A 25794-nucleotide genomic window follows, 5' to 3' on the forward strand; every position below is an offset into this window, starting at 1 on the left:
CGAACCAAGCCTTTTTCCAGTGGGGGGTGAGGCATGGAATATGTGTATGTGTTCTATGCATGCATGAATGTGTGTGGTGTGTATGCTTGTGTGAACATGTGGCTGTGTACCTGTGTGTGCGTGCATGAGTGTGCGTGTATGTGTGTGTGTGTGTGTGTGTGTGACCATGCATATGTGTAGTTAGGGATCTCCATCATTCATTCACTGTTCTTAATTTTACTAATGGTTTTGTCTTTTGTAATCTCAGATTATATAGCCTAATTTACTATGGTGACTGCTAAACTATGCAGCATAGCTTGCTATTTATCTATCATATTCATCAATAAAAAAGAAAAAAAACACGCTAACCTAACCTATTTACTTCATTTTGGTTTAATCCAATAAGAACACTTACTATGAAAATCTATAACATATATGAGAAAGTGAAGCATTCTGCTTATAAGCATTTGTTTTTATAATATTATATATTTTATCTACAATCACATATAACATAATGTAAATATGTAAGTGTGTGTGTGTGTGTTTGTGTTTGTGTGTGTGTGATATAGAGAGCAAAGAGTATATCATAATCAAACAGCCTCCAATTAAAATCAAGTCAAAGAATGAGGTGACTGTCATTTAGTAACACAACTCTGGAATCCCATGATTTTTTAAGGACTCTAGATATTTAGCCATGGTTAAGTTTATTTAAAAAAATGGCTTTTAAATTTTTTTTAATGAAAATTGCAGAGACAGGGGGTGTTTTGGAAGAATATATTCATTAGATGAATCTTTTGCTCCATTTTTATTTTATGTGTATGGGTGTTTTGTCTGCGTTTACTTCTGCCCACCACGTGCTTACCAGGTTCCTACAGAGGCTAGGGAGGAGTGAAGTTACAGGTTGCTATCTGCTATCATATGGGTGCTGGGACTCAACCAAACCAGGCTTTTCTGCAAGAACAGCTAATGCTCTTAACCACTTGAACCAGCCCTCATTAGATCAAATCTTGTTAATACCAACTGTGCTAAAATTACTTTTTATGCAAATGTTTTGATGTGTTTTATATTCATCTCTGTAAAAAGTTGGCAGGTAGATTATGATGGAAGCAAATGCATAAACCATGACAAGGTCAGTGATGACATCAGTGTCATGATATAGTGTGTCAAACAGGACACACTTCTGCTTTAATTTCTGTTTGACAACTGGCCAAGTAGTGATTTTTTTTTTTTAGGTAGCTGCCTACCATCTTGAAATCTTTGTCCACCCCAAGAGATGGACTGGTGGCTACCATGTCAATCAAGGTTATCCCGTTTCCTTCCTGTGCTTCAGAGCATTCGTCTGTACTGTGGGCCCTGTTAACACCTGCTAGGTTGTTTCTGTAATACTGAGAACAATAACAGATGGAAAGTATCAGGCCTATGAGAAGTAGGGGAATCAGATGTTACATGTCTTTTATTCTTAAAAATAGAATTCTAATTTTGAGATAAATATTTTGACTTTTACACACAGGGTGCTATTCTACAATCTGGATTAGAACCAAGAGACTGATAATTAGATCAGATCCCTAATTTGTTTTTGTTCCTTTAGGAGGGAGAGATGTTTATAAAATGATAAGAAAGCATTGATAACAAGCTACTGGCAATAAGTTTAACAAGTATTAGGACCAACATCACATTCCCAATTTAATTCTTCTTGAAACTGTTAACTATGATCCAAAGTTTTTTTGTTGACTTTTTATGAGTATTGGCACATTGGGCTGAAAAGATATTAAGGAAATTTAAACTGAAATCTGAATCTATCTAATTAGAACTCAGCATCTTAGACCTTCAGGAATGCATACTTAAGCAGCAAAGGGTAAACATATACTTAAAACCCATACTGTTATCAGGACCAAATGTGAAATGAGTCAGATTATGAGATGCCTGAACAGGCAAAACAAATGGAGCCTTAATTCACAAGAAACATGCACCTTGAATTTCTCGATATGATTGGTAAGTATATAAATTGTTACTCTCTATAAAAGATTGTAAAAATTAAGCAAAGATTTTTGATGGAACTCTTACATATATCCATAATCTATTTTATAGATAGACTGTGATAACTTAGATTATGAAAAAAATAGCAACAGAGATGTTAACTGAAGCATTCATTAAAACAGCCAGCATAGCTTAAGTCTGCTAGAATAAGTTTGGTATATTCTATGGGGTAGCAAGTTACAACCAGCAGAAATTACTAAAAGGTTTACTACATGTTCTTGGGTGCAGAAAAAAATATATAAAACAATATTCACTGTATTAAAATATTTTATAATTAAAATTATTCCAATTAAAAAGAAAAGAACAAGATATTAATTAATTAGAATTGCTAAAGGAGTTTTAGGGTAATAAGATTTTTTATTTCTCTTCTATTTCAATTGAATTTTCTAATTTTTTCCTCAAGGAGTTTGCATTTCAGTTTTGTTTCAGAAAAAGGGTCAGCAGGATGGTAGTGTGCCACCACACTAAGAGCAAATCCACTAAGAAAGGGATATTTTCACACTCTAAGCATCTTTTGTCCTCAGCCTTTCCAACCTTCCAGAAATTGAAGCAAAACTTTACAAACTGAAAAACTGGAATTTATAGTGGTAGAAAGGTAAACAGGACTCAAATTGCAGCAAGTTTCTCCCCCCCACAAACCAGGAGATATGTTTATACACAGACAACAGATTTGGAACACATCATAATTTATGAAATATTTGGCTCTAAATGAGACAGTTATGCAAATGATTGGGAGGGGTGGCTTCAGCAAGCAAGAAGGGACCTTTTGTAAAGTTTGACGGAGGGATGGACGGCTGTCCTCAGCAATGGTCTATCCTGTAGATACACACAGCAGAAGGGTTGCACAACTGCCATTTGCAGGTAGGTGCTAGTCGGGAGAAGCAGGAGTCTTGTGGGAGCTAATGTCAGTTCAGCACACAGTCAGTAACTGACAGGAACAGCCCTCAAGTGGTGGTGTGGAGGAGAGACTTCTGAGAAGCTGGGTTATCTTCCTCACACCAGCACTCCCTTTTACAGTGGCTCTAGGTGCTTGTTGGGCACATACCACTGTCCCTCGAGTTTAAGTTTGCCTTGGGATCTTCAATCCACTGCTTTGCAGAGGAAGTTCGTTGAGGAAGAGAGAGGGCAGTTCAAGATAAATAGCCCTCCAAGAATGAAAGCTTGTGGAACAAAACTTGCTTCTTAAGATAAAAAGATTACACAAAGTTAATGGCCTCTGCTGGACGTCTGAAGGAAACAGTGCAAAGGCACTTTGTGTCTGTCTTCCCTATTTGTTGTTTCTTTCACAACCTCCTGAAACTAGATTTTTGTTTCATAATATATGATATACATTTATTTTTAAATACATATGTATTATATTTTTATATATTTAGATATAAATATATAATATATATTAAAATTAAACCTATATATTTTAATTTTGATGGTATTATATTTTGCTACCAACTTCAAATGATGTATTTTGCGTTTCCCAGAAATACAGAGGATTATTTTGCAGCCCAGTAATACTGACGCTGGGAAGGGGATTAGCCTGACACTTCATTGGCCAAGGCCATACAGTTTCATACGGACAAATAAGAGGAGGGATGAGACTCCCTTCTACCTATCTCTTGACACAGCTCAACATCTGAACTTTGACCCCAACAGCAGCACACCTGTGTCCGGTTTGTAGAGCATTAAGCTGCAGACACAGATCATATGATTTTCCTGAAGGAAGACTCACCCCTGGGTGGAGCCAGACTGGAAGGCTTCCTGTAGGACAGCTCACTAGGATACTCTACATCCCTCAGTTTTAAGTCCCTCATTTAAAAAGGGAATAGTGAGAAGATATGGAAGGGCAGGAAAGGTGGGCAGAGACCTTGAGGCTGAAACTAATCATAGAAGAAAGAGCAGGAGGAGTGAGAAAAGAATTGCCTATATGTGTCAGGCTGTGCAACAGCAATAGAACCTGGACTCGGCCACTCTAACACTCCTCAAGAAGCCTACCCATTGTCTTTCTCCTCTAGCCTACTCAATCCTCTCAGACCCGTGGTATGCAGAAGTTCACAGTAACCTCTAGTAAAACCATTATTATGGTTCCCCTTTGGGAACCATGGATCCATCGGTATTAGAAAAGGGAGGTACAAGCTCTACCCATGTCTGAAGTCACTCATGGCCTCAGAGAACTGGGACCGGTTCTCTCCGGGTACAAATAAGCTCCTTCTCTAACTTCCCAATCCAGGTCTCCTCCAAGCAATGACCTTAGCCCTTCCTTTATCTGAAAGAGATGACCCAGGCAGTGTCTACAGAACCAGCCTATCTAGGTAAGACCCACCAACCACGATGAATGCAGGAACTGGACATTGGGCAGGAAGCACACACCTTTCTTAGACACTGGACCAAGCTAGGATCTTGGTAATTCTAAGAAAAAAAAATGTGTTTAAGTTTAAACTGAAAGGTATGAATCATGTACAGGATCACCTTGTAGAGTATAAGCTGATCCCCACGACTGGGGAATCTCCATTTACTTCTTTTCTGAAGCAATATGAACAATGCAAGTGTGTGTATCAGCATCTCTGAAGCAGCTCCAAATGTAATGACACGGATGCTGCTGCTCCCATAGACTGGAGCTTTTACTGACTATCACAACAGTCAGCCAGACCAATGGTGATTAGTTGCACATGTTTTGTCTTACTGAGTAATTAATTCATTTCTGTTTTGTGTGTAGGTTGAGTGCATAGGTGTTACGCTTAGAAGCCACCTCTGTTCAGTCACTCTCAGAAGCCAGAGAGGGCAGTAGACTCTGGTACTTGAGTTCCAGGTGGTAACTGCACAGATGAGTCACCGATGTGCTGGGAATTGGATGCAGGTCCTCTGGAAGAGCACTGAAGTGCTTTAAGTACCAAGCTACATGCCCACTCCCATTCTTACACTGGAAATGATGGCTTCTGCCTCTGAAAGCTTCTAATGCTTCATGTTTGCAAGTTTTTCTGGGTCTCTCTTATGGGCCATGAAAGTGAGATATCTATATCTATATCTTGATGTATCTATGTATCTATCAATGTATCTATCTATCTATCTATCTATCTATCTATCTATCTATCTATCTATCTATCTACCTACCTATCTACCTATCTACCTATCTTAGGATTGGCTTAGCAATCAAGGATTTTTCTCCAGTGCCTAATATCTGCTCTATAAACCTCATTAGCCTAAAATGACTACCAAAGCTCCAAGCATCAGATCTCACAAGAAAAGAAAAAGATGCAAGAGGAGAGGAAGATTGCTAAACTTCCCCATTTCTTAAATGGGGATACGAGAGCTGTGGTGAGGACTACACAATCTCAACTGAGCCGTAGGATGAATGCACCAGCCAGCTATGGGCGCTGTTAGGATTCGGGGAGTACAAGTGCACATGAGATGCTGAGTCCTCAGAGCGCATGTGTAGGGAGGCCAACATCTGAGACCAAGGAGTCTTACTGCAGAGGCTGTTGTCACAGTCTGCCTCATACTCAGTTTTTCTTTCAAGGATTTTTGTATCATGTTAACACTGGGAGCCTTTAACAGTCTCCAGCATGTACAATGATTTTTGTGATTTTATATCAGGAAAATCTTGTCTCATACCAGAAACTAGGATGCTTCTGCTTTTTGAAAATAAGAATTATGCAATTTATCATGCTTTTTTGGTCTTGGCTGCCAGGAAGCTCAGAGCAAAATCATGTACTCAAATCACCACCACCAAATTGTTTCCGGCTTCCTATACTTTGTTCCTTATTCTTACTTTTCTTTTCCCCCACCCACACTTTCTTTTGTGTTGTTGACAGTGGCTTCAAAGGCATTTGGAAAGTGATACACATGAAATAAGCACATAAAGTCCATGTGGAAAAGCAACCTCTGAGCATTTAACTCTCACTTGATCAAAGGAAAATGGCTAAGAGGAAACTGAGGCTAAATAATTTAGGAGGCCCGGTAAAGAAGAGCAAAGAAGAACAATGCACGTGGACAGAGGTGAAGCCAACAGGAGGCTCTTGTGACCACGTCAGAGGCGGCCAGTGCCTGCGAGTCTCTGACTGCAACCTATCATTCCCTAATTATATCCTGTGTGTGTTTTGCAGGTTGTAAGCTGCTGTCAAGAGAACTGACAGCTTCAGACGGGGAAGGGACCGCAGCCACCCATGGATCCTGACCTCAGACGGGGAAGGGACCGCAGCCACCCATGGATCCTGACCTCAGACGGGGAAGGGACCGCAGCCACCCATGGATCCTGACCTCAGATGGGGAAGGGACCGCAGCCACCCATGGATCCTGACATACCTGTACAGAAGTGAAGTCCCCTGACGCACAGGCACCGAGAATGGCAGCTCCCACCAGGACAGACTCTACCTCTTGTGACAGGACCACAGGCATGCCTGCACAGGACAAAGTCATACCTTGGTTAGTGAGCAGAACCAGAGCTGTGGAGACCCAGCAAATACCTCCAGAGACAAACCCCTGATGTCAAAGCAGCAGTACCTTATACCTCCCCGATGTCCCCAGTTCTTGCGATTATGGGTTCTGGGAGATTTCTCTGCCTTGTGCTGGCCAGTGTACAAGCCTCAAGGTAGCCAATACCATATCTATCAACTTGTGAGACTTTGGCACCCAGGTACCTGGCTTCACTCTAACTCTGTCACATGCTTTGCTGGGCCCAGCGAAGGCTGAAATGAATGAGACTGTCCCCTGCTATTGAGTCTCTAATGGGGTGATGGAATCGGACCATGGACATTGCTGGCTCTCGGACTCATCTCCACACAAGCCATAATCCTTAGATAGTCTGGCAAGGCCCGCTTCTACCATCCAATTCTCTTTTTACCTAGCCATCACGTGAAGCTACTTTCCTTGCTATTTTTTGAGCCAGTTTCAGGGCCTTCCAGCTGTCCATGCAACCTCTTCACCACAGCAGAGATGCAGCCTGAACTTCCCTGGGTCATTGCACTGAAAATGGTGAGACACCTTCATCGCTCCTCCCTTTCTGCTGGTTCCCCTTCACTTTTTTACCATTTTTTTTACTTACTCTTGTGCCTTGCCCTGCAAAACGGACATTGCATGAGGCTAGGGGCTCCATTCTGTCTCCTGCCATGTCTCTGACACTTAGAGCAGGGCCAAAGCGGTCAATTAAATGGCGAGAGGAAATGAGTCTCTAGCCAGCGGCTGACAAAAGCAGACACGAGACTGAAATGTCATTTGAGAGTAAGTAGGGAGGGATCTGCCAGGTGCAGAGAAGCCACCTACCTAACAAGTGGAAGGTTAAAGGTTCACGTGGATTACACACGCTGTTCTGGGTTCTTAAGACGATTTACACCTCTGCTTCCTCACTTGCTTCACAGTGATCCTAAGTTAGGAATCTCCACCTCTCTGTACCTCAGTCTCCTTATCTAAAGGATGGGGATAAAATTTCATCTGCTTTCATGGGATGCCTCTTGATTTTCTAATCAATAGATGACGGGAAGTAACATGGAGGAAGAGGCTGAACTACCTCCAGCTCAGCTCAGGCCAGCTCTGGCTGTCTCCCTACACAGACATCTAGGGAACAATCCTACTGACATCCTAGAGGACTCGACGAATTGTAACAGGGCTTGCCTCTCCTTGTGCCACTAAGCTACGAGGCCACTAAGCTACTAAGGGAGAGTGAGGGATCTGAGAGGGACTCGGGCCTGGCTTTCTCCTTGCTTTCTTTCCTTGGGAGTCCTTCACCATCTCTTTAACTCTTTCAGCCCTAGAAACCTTGGGGCCAGTGGCTAACACAGCGGACATGAGAGTATAATAAACAATTGGAAAGTTTTATTTAGTCAAAGGCAGCCGTTCCTTCCTTCCTCATCTAGGGAGGCTCACTGGCTAACTTCCCTAGCTTCTTCACGTCAGGTCAGCCCCCACCCGCTTTCGGACAGCCAGGAAACAGAAACCAAAGAGATGTGAAGCTTATCGCACAGGTGCGCTGTGTGGGCTGGTGACAGAGCACTCAGATGGAGCTCACGTTTGTGTTCTGTGTGAAGACCTGGAGACATGGTGATATTGACACGGCCAAGAAAAAGGGATCTGTCTGGATTTCAAGGGAGCTAGAGAACAGAGCTATGGGGAAGGAAAAGAACAGGTCTCATCATCTATCCTAAGGGTAAAGACAGATACCAGGCTACAGAAGGGTACTGGTGGCTCAGCCAGAAATCATATCACACGCTTGTGTGACCTATGGCCACCCGGGCCTTCTATTGACCCAGAACTAGTTTTAGAAGATAGCCTTCCAATCTTCAGCTCCTTTGCAACAGAACCATAACTTCACAATTTCATTGTAGGACTCAGGCTGCTTCCTTGGACAGTAAAGGCCAGGGAATCCCCAAGGAGCTCCCCATTAGCTGTCAGTCTCAAATTGGCCTGCCTGAGATTGAATTCCTGCTTCCTTGCTAACACAGCTGTGCAATATCAGACAGGTCATTTAACTTCTCCATCCCTCTGTTTCTGCATTTGCAAACTACCCTCTGGCTAAAGCTGATCTAAACTCCTATCTGAGGCTGGGTGTCTCCAGTTCCTCATCCCTACAGAGGGAATGAAAATAGGCTAGCAGCTACTGGGGGCGGGGAAGGAGGCACTGTCTTCCTGGTTGCCTAGGTTTTCCTTACCCTTTATTCAAGTTGGCCAAGTTTAAGTAAGCTTCCCTTCCCTCCCTGACCTTGTCACCTCTGACCTCTGCGTCTGTATTCTGCTCTTTTGCACATTGGTCAAAAAACAATGGAAATTTTGCTGATTGGTAATGAGCTTCTTGGAGCCATCTTGTTCTTTGTAGTCTCAAGCCAGTACTTGACAGCCTGTGAACCCAGCATGGCATGGGGAGAAGAACTGTTGGCAGGGAGTGGGGGGAGGGAATAAAGGTCGGAATGGTAAGACAAAAAGAGGGAAACCCTAGAGAAATTGCCAGCCATAAAAAAGTACAATTTACAAGACTTGACATTTAGTCCCAAATCTGAAGGAAGATTGCAGTTACTTGGTACATGCATGCAAACCGGTTTTGGAAATCACAGTTAAGTCCATGGCCGGGGTACAGGAAGTGCCAGTACCTCTGGTGCCCACCTCATTTCCCAAGGTGGCACGGCCCTTATTTCCTGCCTTAATGAAGCCAGCTTTTTGAACCTGGCCACAATTGCTTATAAAATTTTAAATCGTCTTTTCCTTCACCATGCTTTATCCTTTGGGGAAAATGGGGCGGCCTGGAGGGAGGAAGTGAAGCCACTGGCTAGGATCACTCACTGGAGCTAAGCAAGAGCCTAGAATGCAAACTCCTGAGCACTCAGTTCCTCAAAAGGGTTGCTATGAGCTGCCTGACAATGCTGTTTGCCCCTGGCCTCTCCACTGCTCTGCTCTGCAATTTTCACGCATACATCTGAGAATTCCATACTATGCTGCGCTTTGTTCTAAGTGTTCTATGCAGGGAAAGCAGAACAATTGCAGTGCTTAAAGATACCAAGGGTCTCACCTTTCCCTGGGGCTTCTATGGCAGAACAGACTCCAGTGCATTCCTTTCTCTGAGCCCTGGGTGAAGGCAGGAAGAGGGAGGCTTTGCCTGGAATGTCAGCTATTTTATCGGATGCATTAATGAGTTTAGCAGAAGCCAAAGCATTTGAAGGCAGATGCACTGTACCATCCTTTGTGTAAGTAGAGGAATTTCAGGCAAAGCAAAGGTCCTTGTCCACAACTGTAACTGGCGAGTAGTTAGAGACAAAGGGTCCAATTTCAGTCTGAACCCAAACAGCCACCAACAGCCCAGAGAACAACAGTTCCCAGTGCAGAGCTTGCAGCAAAGTGACAGTCCCTGGCTTTTGACTCTCATGGACACATGACGAGAGGTTGGCCCATTTTGACAAATCCCTGTAGTGCACAGGCCCTGTCCAGGTCACATCTGGCTACCCTACTCAAGAGCCCATTTTTTCCCATCCCCTGTCCTGAAGCTGGTCTCTAACATGCTTCCATCCAGGTTGAATGTGGCTTTGGGTAACTGAAGGCGAAAATTGAGAAATCACAGAGCAGACTTCAGACCTGTGTCTTATCTGAGCCACCTAGATGATCTAGCTTTCATTTCTGTCTACGCCACTCTTCCTGGTGGTCCACTTCTGCAGGTTTAACAAACCTTGGAACAGGATGGGCATCATCAAAGAGGAATAAAGCAAAGGTCCAGAAACCTGACTCAGCAGCACAATCACAATCTTGATACCACGTGGCTGCCCATTGAATGTGCCTCCCCTGTTCTTGACTGTTTGCTTGACTGCATTGCAATCTACCTTCTAATTCCAACAGTTAGGGAGAATTAAATGATTACAGTATGATTCCTACCAACATCCTAGGCACTTGGCTAAGGGGGGCAAAGTCCCACACATCCTAGATCTAGCTTTTATACTACATGCTTTTCTAAGCCATCCCCCAACCTGTGTGTGTCTCAGTTTACATATCTATAAGGTAGGAATAAGCATTCTTCTTGGTACCGTATTTAGTACCTTATATGCAGGGATCAACTGAGCCTGTCACTCGGATAAAAGCCCCAATACCTGCAAGGCCTGGAGCAGGAATGATATCATGAGGCAGTCTAGGCTCAGAAATTAACGTACTTGCTGTGGAAGGAACAAAGTGGGTGGGTTTATAAGGAATGGAGCCCAGGGTAAAGCGGGCTTATGGCAGGCAAGAATTGAGGCTACAAACAGCATCCACCCACCCAAACTGCCTCCCCTTGTTCTGTGCTTATTATACCTGGCATCTAGGTACCCGGCAGTGGTTACTAGAGGGCGCAACTGTCTCCAGGAGACACTTGGGGAGAAGATACAAGCGTGATGAGGGCACTGGTCCAGAGAGACAGGAGTCTAGGTCAGTGTCTGTACCCCTGCAAGGTGTCCTCCCAGAGTGCTTTTCCTGGAATCCAGATGCCTGTCTTCCACTGTCCCTTATTCTCTATGCCCATCACGAGATGCTCAGTGCATGACTTTATAAGCCTTTAGGCACTGAGAAAGAATCTCAGCGTCTGAGTCCCATTGGGATTACAGGCCTATTCTAGACCTCATCCACAGCACTTGGGATCTGTTTTCCTTCTTCAGACAGCCTGATCACTTGTCCTGTGCTACACAGTCCAAAACTGAGCAAGGTACCCATTAAGTTTTTTCTACCCAGAGCTCTCTTGTTATATCCGTTTGCTTTTTGCCTTTCTGGGGAGTCCTTGAGCTTCATGGAGCCCAGACCATTTGTTTATCTTCAATATTCCCCAAGACGCTGGGTTCAGAAGTACTCAAAAAAGATGAGCGAATGCTCCCTGACTTCAAATCTGTCCTTGCCAACTTTGGTGTTTTGTTTAGTAACTGCACATACCTGAGAGTGCTTCTTCCCACCAGGAACACTGATTACACTGTTACCCTGATATCTTACCACTGATGGCTCCCTATCCTCAGCCTGCCTTTACCCTTCACCTCTGCTGAAAGCCCAAGGTTCTCCTTCAGCCCTGACCCTTCCCTGAGGCTTACCAGTAATGTCAGCATGCATTTGCACAAAAAGGGGATTCTTGCTTAGGCCTCCACATAAGAAGAGGGTCCTGAGAGAATGCCCTGCTGCCTCCATGGTCTCAATGATGAAGCGAGTTCCAAACTTAAAGGAGAAAGCAGAAGAAAACATTAGGGTGGCAGTGAAGGCGTGTCATCAGGAAGACTTGTATTTGGTATGTGCTTGGCTTAGCACTCAGAACTCTGCATTTCCCTCCTTGAGATTTGAGGCTTGTGGGGTGGGGGGTGTCTCTGTTCACAAAGCTGGTTCACACAGGGAATTCTACCCTGGGCATGTATGACTCCAAACCCCTGCAGGTACTTTTTGCTTCTCTCAGGATTAATATGACACAGAGTAAGACATCCGGGGTAGTTGGGCTGTTATCACAGCTCATGTGTTTATTTTTATATCATTTTAATTTTATATGTGATTATAATAAAATTATACCATTTTCTGTCAAAACTTCTGATATACCCCTTCCTATCTTTCAAGTTAAGTCTTTTATTAATTTACTTATACACATATATGTGTATATGTGATACACACACAAAATCTGTTCAGTCTGTATAATGCATGTTTCAGGGCTAACTGTTAGGTACTGAATAACCATCTGATGTGCTCTTCTTTAGGTAAGACAATTTCTCCCGCTCCTAGCATTACTTAGTTGTCTGTAGTTCTCTGTGTATGACTGCAATCCCCGGGCTTTCCTCATCCACACTAGCATTTCTTGGTGTCCTTCTTTAGTCCATGTTTGGGCAGTCAGTTCTATTGGTGAGACTTTATGCACGTAGCTTCTGGTATTTTTTGGAGACATGGTCTCTGTGATTTTCTGATTCTTACAACCTTTCCACCTGCTCTTCTGTAATATTCCCAGAGCCGTAAGTATCAGGGCTCATTTTAACTTTGTACGTTCAAACAGCTGATGAGAGTCAGTTGTGGCTCAGGCCCTCTATGAGGCACTTCCAATGGGTTCACCCCAGGGCTGCTCTAAAGTATCAGTCAGTTACAAATGGGGTGGTCTTCCCTCAGTAAACTGGAACTGAAGATATTTTCCTTGGAAAAGTCACCCACACGCTCGTGCGCGCACGCACACACACACACACACACACACACACACACACACACACACACACACGAGAGAGAGGGAGAGAGAGAGAGAGAGAGAGAGAGACAGAGACAGAGAGAGAAAGAGAGACAGAGAGAGAGAGAGAGAGAGAGAGAGAGAGAGAGAGAGAGAGAGAGAGAGAGAGAGAGATCAAAACCAAAAATAACAGCCTTCAGCAACAGAACTAAGAAAAGATATAAAACCTTTGGCTAGCAAAGGAATAGGCAAACTAAAACTGCATTTTAAACGTCTTCTAATAATGAGGCCTCTGGACCAGCATCCCTTCCCAGCTGGTCCTTAGTGAGCTGGGATGCTACAGAGGGCACACAGTGTGGTTGGCTCCTGGCTTTATTCAAGCTTTCTGCTGTAATATCTGTAATCACTTCTGGAAACGAGTCATCCCCATTCCCACCTTGCTGAGTTCACTATTTACTCAGTAACTACTCTATGGCTTGAGGAGAGGTTACTACCTTAGAGCCACTGTGGTGAATCTTAGTGTATAATTTCTAGTTTGGGTTTGGTGAATTAAATAGCTGTGACCATAATTTGGAGGGGTGGATATTCAAAACCCGGAAGCTCAGCATTCCTAATTTATTTAAGGACATGATTTTTTTTTTAAAGATAAGCTATGACATGGCAGCCATGGTTGATGTTAGGAAGTGGCTCTAAAGAAAAACGAGAATAATTTTAGTAAACAGGTCTTTGGACGTTTAGAAGCTGGGGAGTTTTGGAAGATGGCAATGCTAGATGTATGAAGATGGGAGTGAATTGCTTGGCAGATGGGGGAGGAGGTCAGGAAACAAAACACACTGCAGATCCAGACTGCCTAAGCATCTCAGTGAATGGTGAAACAGCCACGGAGAGACAGCGATGGAGAAGAAAAATGAGCCAAAATTATAGTGTGTAGTAAAAGTGTAAGTTTTCCTGGGAAACTGGTATCTCATGGGTGCTGAGGGCAAGAGGGATGAGATGGTTGGCCCAGGTGTGAAACGAGGTTTGGGAAGTCTACAGAATACTGACCTAGACTTAGGCCCTGTTCGCTGGGTAAGTGAAGTTCCCCCTCAATAAGGGTGCCTAATCTTGCTTGGCCATGGAGGTCCCTCCAAAGAAGGGAGGAGCCAGAGGGTAATTTGGGGCCAAAGGCTATGACAGCCCCATGGGTTTACAATAAATAATGAGGCACTTGGGCAGTCAGGCATGAAAGGTACAGCAATTACAACAAAGAACTCTTAAGAATTTGTTGAAGCTGCCCAGGAATCTGGTAAAAATATGAATTTAGCAAAACATGGGCTTAAAAAAAAAAAAAACCTATGGTTGTACTGTGTTTGAAAGGTGAATCGTAGCGCAAGGTGACGCCTTACCTACTGAGTCATACTCATTCTCTCTAGATGCTCTTTCCTAAGTTTGGGGGACATCATGAACTCCAGGAACTATATAACACACAGAACAGCCAGTGCATAACTTCAGAAGGTCAATAGATGTCCATAAGTCCATCGTGGAATTAGAGCACTGTTAGTTCTAGGTCGCTGTGATCTGTTCTAAAGATTGAAATCTACACAGCTGAAGGCGAGAGCTTTGATTGACGTTAAGAAGCCCTAGCTTAGCTGATGGACAGTTCCCCTATTTCTTCTATGGAACCCAAGATTTAATTCTCATTTACATATGGGATAAATGATTTCATATTCATTCAGTTGGATGTGGATAGCTAAAAGTGGTAAATGAAAAAAAAAATAAAAGGTAAGGCCTGCAACACGGCATAACACAGTAATGTGTCCCTTAGAAGGTCCCAACTGCCACCACTTGGAAATGCTTACAAAAGAGCTCTTCTGGCTGGAAGGGCCAATGGGCACTCTGCTGTACATGTCAATGTCACCTCCAATGTGAAGACAAACTAGGAAACTGAAGACTGCTAACCCACTTGGACCATGTGATTAGCAGGTCTATGACTGGGGTCATTGCGAAGCACATTACTGGGAACAGAGAGCAAGGACATGAACAAGAGGCTCTCTCTTCACTGCTGTGACAGCCTGTCCCTCATTTCCCACTCTGGCAGCTCTTTGCGGGGCCTTTCCTTCAGTCCCAGACTCCACTGTTTGATGATCCACCCTCTTGAAATGGCCAGCAAAGGGCTTTGTGAGAAAATGCTTCTGTGCCCACCTTTCTGGAAAAAATGTTTTAATGGAGAAATTTAAATTAAAATTAGACAGTTCCAAGGACACACAGAGCCAAATGCAAATCATGAGACTTCAAATGCAAATAGTACTTCTTAAGGGTTTATTCTGAAAAGAGAACGACAGACAGACAAGCTGCTGACCAACCAAGTGGCTGACAGGTCTTTCAAAGAAGCCACGCTAGAGAGAGGTTTCCCTCATGGAGGATTTCCCATAGTCCTGAGCTAACTTTTCTTTCCTTAATGTCATTTCATGGCTATAGCGATGGAGGGGAAGGAAACTGTTTTAACTCACCAATAACAAATAGGTGCTAAAGCAATAGTCAGGAAGAAGGAAACATTTTTCCCCAAGATGAACATTATGAGAAAATATCTGTTATCAAAATGCTTCATTAAAATGCACATTATTTTGCCTAGGAAATCAGCACACTCAGATACTTTTTCAAACAGATGGAACCCCTCCCAAATTTAATTGACACTATAATAAAGCTTTATCAGGAAATCTGTCTTAGAATGTCTTCCCTGTACGGAACTGTAAAGGTCATTAAGACAATAGACAGAAAAAAATAGGATCACTTTAAATGTTCGTATGGCCCATTAAATATAAGATTGATTTCCCAACTGTGTGACTTGAGAAAACATAGCTGGCTTTTTCTCCCTCCTCTACTGCATGCATTATTAAGTTTAATCTTCTTTTGCATTCCTGGGCTTCCTGCTGCAGTGTTCTTACCAGGAGAATATTGTGAAAAAGAGCCCAGCCCAAATGAGTGATGTTTTCTGATATGTGTTAAGTAAAAGCTGCTTTGGGAATGCCTGAAAACGTATTCCACTCACATAGCTTTTATGATGAAAGAAAAACACAGCAGCAGGGTATCGAGAGCAGGAGCTGGGACTGAGATTCGTACAGAGTCTCATTCCAACTAGTGTGCACTAGTGTGCACTAGCTGTAAGGCCCTGGCAAACAGCCTGCCCTCATCTCAAGTGTAAAGACAAGTTCCTTGGTTTACAGGGCTGCGGTCTTAAGGCCTGGACAGGCAAGGCACTCTGGTGCTGGGTACAGAGTTGGAGGTCCCTTAAGAATCCCTTAAGAATAACACTATGGGGTAAAATTCTTGGTCTCTCCTGTTTAGCTTGTCTTTCATGTCCACTTAGCATTTGCACACAAGGTGTGAGCATCATATATCTCCAATTTTCCAGAATTGATCATTTCAATGGAAGTGACTGAGTCTATTGCAAAGTCCTTCATACAATTACATTCACAAAACAAAAATATATATGTTCCCGTTACTTCTTAAATATGTTTTCTCTTATCAACCATGTGCTCTCATCGCTACCCTGTCATATACAACTACATGGGATTGAGCAGGTTGATTTAGTGTACATGAAGACTTGGGAGTCTAGTCAGTGGACTGATAAATAGAATAGCAGTATCATATGGCTAAATCAGATGATGGCATAGGTATTTAGTATAGTCTAGAATATAATAAATGTCTCCAAACTCCTTTGTGCATTAGTAGTATCATGACAATATTCTTCATTTTAAAACAGGATAACTGTCTTTATGAATGATAGACACACTTCAGATTTCATTTTCTATTCATGTTCTCCATGTTGGTAGATGTCAGGATTGTCTGGGTATTTGTTTGTTTGCTTGTAGTTTCCAGGTAGAAAGCAGCTTGATGGGTTTCACTGAACTGGTCAAGGTCTTAGACAAGAGGGAAGTTGCTTACGGGAGAAACGCTCTGATAAGTAGTCTATAGCAACTGTGTGGCTAAGTGGGCGGGTATTTAATAGAGTAAGACTACGAAAACAGCTGTTGAATAAACTAGTGAATGTTATGTCACTGTACAGCATTAACAAGCAGACCAAATCCTTCTGTCTAGGGATGGAGACGGGCTCAGAGGTAGGGTGCTTGCCTCCGAGGGTTCAATCCCAGCAACAGTAGTACTGCTCCTACTAATTGTCATCATCATGAGAATTTTGGCTTCTTTAAAAACTCAAAAGTAATATAAGAACATGTTTCAGTTTTTGTCCCAGGTGTGGGACAGGGGTTACTTTAGACTGTCTACAACAGCTAATTATAACATAGTCCCCTTCCCCTTTACTTCCTTTCTCTCTCCTTTCTAGTGTTAGGGTTTGAAGAGGTGGGAGAAGGGTGGAAGAAAAATGAACCCACAAAGTAGTTAAAGAGTGGCTACAAACCACATAATAGCAATTAGTAATAAGCTGGAATGATGGCTCAGTGGTTATGGACAATGTTGGTTATGAAGATATGAGTTCACTTCTCAGTACCCACACTATGCAACTCACACACCGTTCATTACATCTCCTAATGCAATACCTTTTCCTGGTTTCATCACATGTTTCAGACATAGACATGGCCACACATATAAACAAAATAAATCAAATCTAAATCATAATAACGAACCAGGGGTTTAATGATGAATAACAGTTTAAATCCTAATGTTGTACTTTTTTTTCCTTTCAGAGGGTTTTTTAAGTTCTTCTAAACTTTACAAAAACTGCTTTATTGGTGGGGTATAGGCCTACTGTAAGGTGCTGAACTCCACGACCCTCTCCTGGGGATGCAGCTTCTAGTCCAGGTGTACATGCTGACGTCTGTGTGATGTCAGGGCATGAGCAACCCCTGGCAGCCCATCCGTGGAACACTCTGCACGAGAAGACTCTTTAGGCAATGCATGAGCTCCTTGGGTTTGGTTTTCATTTTGGACCTCACTTTAAGAGCCTCTCAAATTTCAGATTCAAATTTTCCCTTCTTGCCTTAGTCATTCTAACCTGTTATGTAAATCCCTAACTACCCCAAACCAAAATGCTTCTAAGAAGGTTTAAAATGTAAGGGAACCTTATAATAAAGTCTTTCATAAAGCGAACAATATTATGTACTGTATAAAAGCAAACATTATTCATGGCAGCTTTCCAAATGCATGTTTGGAAGCTGCCTCTTTGCTCGTATTGAACTTAGGAGACATCAGACAAATGAGAAACATTGATGGTCAAAGACTTCCCTTCCTGTAGGCTTCCATTTCTGTGGTCTATCATGAAGGCAGGGGAGAACCCTTGTTACCACTGCTGTCTGGACAACACTCTTGTGACAACCACTCTTCCAATTAAGAAACTGTCACAAAAAAACCTTGCAGTGCCTCTTAGGGATTTTGTGGCTCAGGACTTATCAATAGCACAAAGTTTCATTTTGTTTTGCTTTGTTTTTGAAATATCACTAAAGTATCTTACAGCAATGGCTTGAATAGTGGCCAGGTAGAGGATGGCAAGATCATCAAGGTCCTGAGACAGTGTCAATCCAGTGACCTATAAGAAGAAAAGAGAAGGATGAGGGACCAAAAGCCAATTCCATGGACTCTGAGCATGCTCAGATGTGCTTTCTGGCTGCAATAAGTTCATATGCAAATCCCTTGTTTTTATGAACTGAATGTGGAATGAACTAAATTCTTTAAACTTTCAGACTCGAGGGGAAAAAAATCCCTTCCCTATGCAAAAAATAAATAAATAAAAATAAATAAATAAATAAATAAATCTTTATACTTTGATTGCACCAAACCAATCCAAAACTAAAAACAAACAAACAAACCTCTCATAAGATAGTTTTATCTTTCTTGATAGTTTTAACATTAAATGTGATTAAATGTGTTATAAATAAGTATCTTCTATGGCTTATACAAAATTAAAAATGTGAATAGTTGGAATTTGACTGTAAGATACCTGTGAATTTATCTTCTGTTGAAACTTAATGTAACAGTACCCAAGGGTAATTGAGGAAAAATAATATGTCTCCTACAGATGTTATACCTACTGCTAGATAACTTAGCATCTATGGTTTGCAAAGCAATCCCATTAAAATCAATCAGAACCATATGAGAAGGTCAGTTTCTCAGAGACGCACAGATGAGTGGGATCTGGGTGTGATGCAGTCAGCTTGTTCACAGCCCCTTCACATCTCTGTCAGTGGTCTGAGGGGATCTTAAAGAGGGCACAGGCTGATGTCGTCTTCAAGCTTGTAGGTATCAAAAGAGAAACGGCTCAAAGATAAATCAGTTTCACTTTAGAAAAAAACTGTAGAAAAAGAGAAACTGTATGAGAGTGTGCTTGTGATTTATGTGTGTCCAAGGAAAATGTTGGCCACGAAGGGTCCTGAGGATTTAACTCCATTTGTCAGACTGGGCAGCAAGTGGGCTCACTCAATGAACCCCTTCAGTTGCCTAATGTTAGATTTTCACAGTATAAAATTTATTTATGTAATATGGGAGGTATGGTCTGAACAGTCTTGTGGTATACACAGCAGGTGTGAATATGTAGCTAACAACAAAGTTGAGGTGAGTGGTCTTCCAAACACCCTTGGCCTTTCTTTCCAGACATCATTTTCTTTCTTGCTTTCTCCTTCATTTAGTTTCTCAAACCTTTTAAACTCCATCTGCTGTTGTCTGCTATGCTCTTCAGTTCCTCAATGTTGTACTTGCTGCTCACTGGGAGAGCCCATTTCTAACAGCTCTCTACAGTGGAGCTGCTATAATTACTCTTTCCAAACCCGATTCTATCACTCCCTTTTAATGTAGCACCAGGAAGATAAACTTAGGCCAAAGAATTGAGAATTCAAGGTTAGTTTAAACTAACTAGTGAATTCAGTATAACTGGGACCACACAGTGAGACTCTGTCTCAAAAACAAAACAAAACAAAAAAACATTCTCAGACCACCACCAAATAAAATACTGTGGTCAATGTTTCCTTGTTACCTTGGCATCAGAGAGAGAAAGAAGTCCGTGCACATATGGCTCCCTGGACTGGCCCTACTAATGCCTCCAGTCTACTGCTGCTTTCCTCATGAAACATGCCATGCTCCCCCTGTTCTGAATCTTTCATCCATAAAAGCTGTTGGCTTATTCTTGGCTGATAACTGAGCTACCAGATAAGAACTATTCTTTGATACCAACACACAGGGAGATTGAAAAGTTATGGATCAGAGCAGAAAGGAATTCTGGGACCCAAACCAATAATGTGGAAAAAGTAGGCACAATGCTACTATATGAGCTAGTGGTAACTCAAAGCCCCCACCTCAATACCATTCTGTAACTGCGGGCTTTTGCACCCGGCCTCTTTTTTTCCTTGAAATAATGTCTCTGAAACTTCTTATATATAGATAAATGACAGGCCAATAGCTTTGGATCCTCTCTGCCAGGTCATAATCCAATTATTGTGTTTAAACTAGTCCAAGTCATATCAAGTGGTTAGTTACTTCTCCTTGGGTTTTATTATTTGTCTAGAGCAGCTTTGGGGCAAATCTCTCCTGACTATCCTTTCTCTCTCTGCCAGTTTCCTGTTGTCTAACACTGCCCGAACTCATTGGCCATAGGCTTTTTATTGACAGTGCATAATTCTTCCACATAGTACATAAAAATTCTGTCTATACCCTTCTTTTGCCTGATGTCTGATCCTTGTAGAACAATAGTTACTGCTTTGATATTTAAATATTCTCAGGTATAAGAGGTTATTTACTTCACAGCTTTAAGCAAAAAGAAAGTCATTAAACATGTTAAGTAACTTACTTGATGTTTCCAACTTCTAAGTCCACATTCTTTCTCTCCCTGATCCTAGGAGTGCTTCTTATGAGATTGGGGTACAAACAGCTTCTAGAAACTTACAAAAGTCTTTCTGTAACTGAAGATAATCCACCCTACTTGGCTGGATAAAATAGATGCAGCCTTTTCACCGGCCACGGCCAGTGAGTACGCAGGGTGAACCAGCAACAGTAAGTACATCATGCAGAGGCCTGGGCTGAGATCACTGCTGATAGGACACTTCTCACCCTTGCTCTTTCTCTAACAGGGCAGCTCTTCTGGAGCTGGGTCAGAAAGTTGCCTTCCTCCAGACAGCAATTAGAATTGGATCAGGCCATGGATGAACCACAGGTGGGTGTGTACAAGACCAAAACCAGATAATGTGTGATGGCAGGTAGGATATGGGGTCCATTTTGTGTATAGGGAGCAGATAACTTAGTTTTTATGTGATAATGTGGATAATATAGCTCATTCTGATATATTTCTCAATTACTAAAAACATGAAAATGCACAAGACTATGACATAGTTGTATTTAATTTTTTAAAAGGTTTATTTATTCTTTTATGTTGTGAGTACACTGTTGCTGTGTTCAGACACACCAGAAGAGGGCATCAGATCCCATTACAGATGGTTGTGAGTCACCATGTGGTTGCTGGGAACTGAACTCAGGATTTTTGGAAGGGCAGTCAGTGCTCATAACTGCCCAGCCATTTCTCCAGGCCTGTATTTAATTTTGTAATAATTAGTAAATACACATAAAAAGTTTCAAAAACCATTAGTGTTTCAGCAAATAGATCCCCTGGCTCTTACTGTAAATTTCTAGTGCCTGCAGAGAAAAGGGACATTTTCTCGAGGGGAACCTCTAGAAACTATGACAACGATGATTAATCAGTGGCTTAAACTTTAACTTCACAGTAGCTGAAGCAAAAAGAGGACACATAAAATGGAAATAGCTCTGCTGAAGGGAAAATATTGTGGACATTCAGAGAGACAGCATGCTTTTTGGGAAGGAGTCCTGGAAGAGGTTTATTGCCTGTGGTATGGCATAGCAGAGGAGAAGCAGTAAGCGGCATCCTGTATTCCTCCATGCTAACCCCAGGGCTAGATCTGGAGTGAGACGGAGTGAGAGACATCTCTCCCTAAAACAGAGAGACACTGTGATTGGCGGCCTGCCAACCTTGATATCTCACTTCATATGCACGTGCAGACAACGGAGGGAAGGCTGTCCAGCATGTCACCTCACTCTCTCAGGTCTGCCCTGGCAAAATCAGTCCAAGATGGTACAATCTATTCAATGTCTGCCACGTGGACCACTCAAGAGGGTGAAGGAGACTTAGAACAAATAGTTGGGAAAGGTGAATGCCTAGGAGTGCCAGAGATGTCATGTGTGTGTGTGTGTGTGTACATTTGTACTGTACACAAGAAGCTGAGACAGGCCAAATGAGGTATATGGTTAAGCTGAATGCTGACAGATTTCATTGAGAAGAGGAAGTTGAAAGGAAGCATAAGTGGGGAGAATGTGCTTAGAAATATGTATTTGTTTATTTTAAAAATTGAGGTGAGAGAGTCAAATGTCAGGCAGGCCCATGGGGTATGCAAATTTTATTTCTTTTGGCTCTTGTGAAAAAGGGGTTTCCCATCACAAACCTATTTGATGAAAAACTACTATGAATATTGTATATAATTACTTTCATGCTATGTATATAAAGTATTCATAAAACCTGGATGAAGTTCAACTTTGAACGTAGGTCCTATCTTCAAAATATCACATTAGATATGTTCAAATAGTCTAAAATTCAAAATCTCAAAGTCTGTTTCAAATAAGGTCTGGTAATTTAGTAATAATAGCAATTTAGTTATACTTTCAAGTTGTTAAAGGAATAAAAATTATTATCTATGGTAGTTACAGAGGTGCTATAGGAAACATTACTCCAAGAGCCCCTAAAATCTGTCAAAGGCAAGGCAGAGATACTCTAGGTCATGGGAACTTGATGAGAAGTATCAACAGCCAGGGGAATTAACTGGATGCCCTTAAGACTACAATGGGGGCTCCAAGCACTGTCCGTTCAGTAAGGAAGGCAGTTAGTGAGGGAGATCAAGGACAGTTCTGTAGAGGACTTCTGGGGGATCAGCAGAAGCCTGGGAGGATCAGTAAGTGTGCAGGCAGACACGTTACTCTGCTTGAAACCCACCGAGACTTAGGAAACGAAGACAAATGTAGCACCGCAGCATGGGAGAAAGAATTAGAAAGATTCCTGTCTTCTGACTGTGGAAGCACCAATCTATACTCAGCTGCTAAGAAATTGGCAGAAACAATCTGTCACTAGCCAGCTGACCGTAAATGAGAGTGATTATCCGGATTTATCACAGGGGCACTGAAAAGCGGAAGAGAAAGGCAGACAAGCCCATGAAGAGACTAAAAAGAGGAAGACAGGGCAGAGGGCAAGAAACAGAAATGAAAGGAAGAAAGCTCAAAATAAGAGATGGTCTTACTGGTGGATAGGCAGAAGGTAGTGAGCCTAAGAATGTAGAAATCCAGGTGGGCCACAGGGAGACCAGGATATTAGTCCTACCGCTGTTGGAATCTGGATGGGATGGGAGGTATATTTTTCCCAGAGCCTTCCAATAGGAGTCTCAGCTTTTGGCCTTGTGAAAATTAGAGCAGGGGAAGCATGGAGAGGTCCGGCTTGAATGTGGAGCTGAGAGAGGAAAAGTATACACTGCTAAAGTCATGCTGCAGTGAACACACATGCTAGAATGAAGTGATGGGCTGAAACTCTCCCAGTGACTCTCTTCTGCCACGGCTTAACTGGTGGGACACGCTGACACTTCACACCATCGGAGGCTCAGCAGAAGCCATTTTGATGTGTACATGCGCCAATCCCCAAAGTGGTCCTGAACACGTGTTCTATCCCTGTCTTCAGTCTCATAACAACCTGGATCCCTTCTTTGGTCTTCATACTTTAATCCTTCCCAGTGTTTCTCCCCTGGACCACTGCAGAAGATTCTCCATGATAGCCTCAGGCCTCTGTCAGGCACACTGCCTGGAAAGGTCCACTCAGTCTACCTCCGGCTTTATGTGGAGTTAAGTATTCACAGGGAAAAGAAAGAGTTCTATGCTGTGTTTCTCAACATGTGGGACATGCGGGGCTCCCCTTTGGAGTGTCAGATGATCCTTTAACAGGGGTCATCCAAGACCATGGAAAATGACAGATCTTTACAGTATAATTCATAACAGTAGCAAAGTTACAGTTATGAAGTAGCAACAAAATAATTTTATGGTTGGGGGTCACTACAAACAAGAGGAAATATGTTAAAGAGTCACAGTATTAGGAAGGTTGAGAACCACTGGTTATTAAGAAAAAGTGATTCTGCAATTTGGAAAAACATCATTAAAATATAAAGAAAAATGCACACAAGTTAAAAACAGAATGGAGAGAATAAAAAATACTCAAAGCCTTAATATTTCAATTTCATATTACTGACATTATTAACATTAAAGAATGTTTCTGGGGACTGGAGACATGGCTTGATAGTTAAGACCACTGTCTGCTCTTCAGAAGGACCTGGATTCAATTCCTAACACCCAGAAGGCTTTTCACACCTGTCTGCAACTCCAGTTCCAGAGAATCCCTACCCTCATACAAGTGTGTGTGTGTGTGTGTGTGTGTGTGTGTGTGTGTGTGTGTGTGGGTAAATGTAATGCAGGATTGAACTGAATGGGTCCTAATCTGAACTGTACTATTTTCTCCAGTGGACAAACTGCTTACATTGCTCAATCCTCATTTAATTAATCACTATTATCTCAAAGAAATATTGTGAAGACGGATAAGGCTACAAACACAACACCAACTACAGAGCCTGAACAGGAGGCCCCTAAGAAATGGGCCCTATTGTAAATCAGTCGATTAATCACTTTAGTAAGCAACCGATTATCTGAAATCCAAGTAATAGTGTGGGCCCTATTGTAAATCAGTCAATCAATCACTTTAGTAAGCAACCGATTATCTGAAATCCAGTTAAGTAATAGTGAGGATTAATATTTGTCACGGATTTAAATTTTTTATAAATAAGAATAATTTGTATAAATATCTGAGTAAAGCCGTCTTCAAAAATTATAAAAAAATAGCAAGTTAAGGCATGTTTAAGGCTGTTCCTTAACAGGAGTCTGTTACATGCTGTGATTACCTCAGGAGCTTCCAGTCATCCACTGGCTTTTCCTGAGTTCGTGCACATTCTCAGCTCTTGACAACGCATACACATCTAAGTGTCTGGGACAAGGACCCGTGTCTAGGCTTCTTTCCTGACTGCAAACAACTCACTCGGCTTCCCACAGTATGAACAGGGGATGGTTGATGACACCATGCAGTTCATTAGAGAATTAGACTGTAATTTCCTGCTCAGGGTTGTGTAACAGTCCAATCTGAAACAGGAAAGAGTACAGCCAACGTGACCCCTGCTGTGTACTCACGCCTGATAAGTCTCTGAGTCCATTTTCCTCTCTGAACGAGCATTTTAGGAAAATAACTTAAGCAAATACCTTAAATTAGCACCATCTAAACCGAGGTTATAACAACAAGAAACTAAATTCTAGTCACAGACAGGGAGGAAGAAACTTCCAGAATAACTACTGCACTAGCCATTGTATAGGTCCAGATTACATTTTCCGTGGTTGATGAGAAAACCGTTGGTCTAAGATCTAAGGGTAGAGAACACCCATGTCTATGTCCATAGGAAGAGCATAGGATTGCGTACCGTGTGACACACGGAAGCATTAGCAACTTCTCCAGCTGGTCCTCTGGATGCTCACCTCAGCATTCGTTAGCCCCAGCCAGTCCAGGTGCAGATATACAGTGGCTGTTGAAGACTCAACAGTTCCATATGGAATCCACATAGGGGCCATTAAAGAGACACTATAGATTCAGAGTCACTACTTGCAAACCCACTATGTGCCTGCTGTTGGGCAAGCATTTCTCATTTGACAGTGACCTTGGAAAAATGCCTGGGCCACTCCAGCTTCATTCTGAACTGACCGACGGCAAACCATGAACCTGAAGGTGTCACATGCTAATGTCCTTGCAAGCTAAGTTGCAAATACCAGAGCAATTTCAAAATATTCACACTGTATATCTTCCCAGCAATAAAGAACCACTCAAACTTCCAATCAGAATCAAAACAACCACACAAAAAAAAAATTAACAAAACCACCCCCACAAGATGAAACCATTCTTTATGATGTTTAGCTACATCTATCCTGGTATGCATGTGTTCAACCCATTTCTTTACTTTTAAAGCAAGAATTGCTTTTCTTTTCCTTTTCCTCTCCTCTTCTCCCCTCCCTCTCTTCTTTGGGGATGGCAGTGGATTCTCTGAAAAACTGAAGATGTC

General features: G+C 42.3%; 1 protein-coding gene across 4 annotated transcripts in view; it reads right to left on the reverse strand.

The window, feature by feature from the left end:
• Window positions 1–25794, reverse strand: part of FGGY (FGGY carbohydrate kinase domain containing) — a 358793-nt gene that overhangs the window by 67281 nt on the left and 265718 nt on the right. For all 4 annotated transcript variants that reach the window (XM_080921783.1, XM_080921785.1, XM_080921784.1 and 1 more), the window contains 3 exons: window positions 18069–18143; window positions 11526–11646; window positions 6310–6404 (listed from right to left, as the gene is read on the reverse strand). In XM_080921783.1, coding sequence (XP_080777909.1) covers window positions 6310–6404; window positions 11526–11646; window positions 18069–18143 — 291 coding nt within the window. The remainder of the gene's footprint in view (window positions 1–6309; window positions 6405–11525; window positions 11647–18068; window positions 18144–25794) is intronic.

Source organism: Micromys minutus, assembly GCF_963924665.1.
Source record: "Micromys minutus genome assembly, chromosome: 9".
NCBI lineage: Eukaryota > Metazoa > Chordata > Mammalia > Rodentia > Muridae > Micromys > Micromys minutus.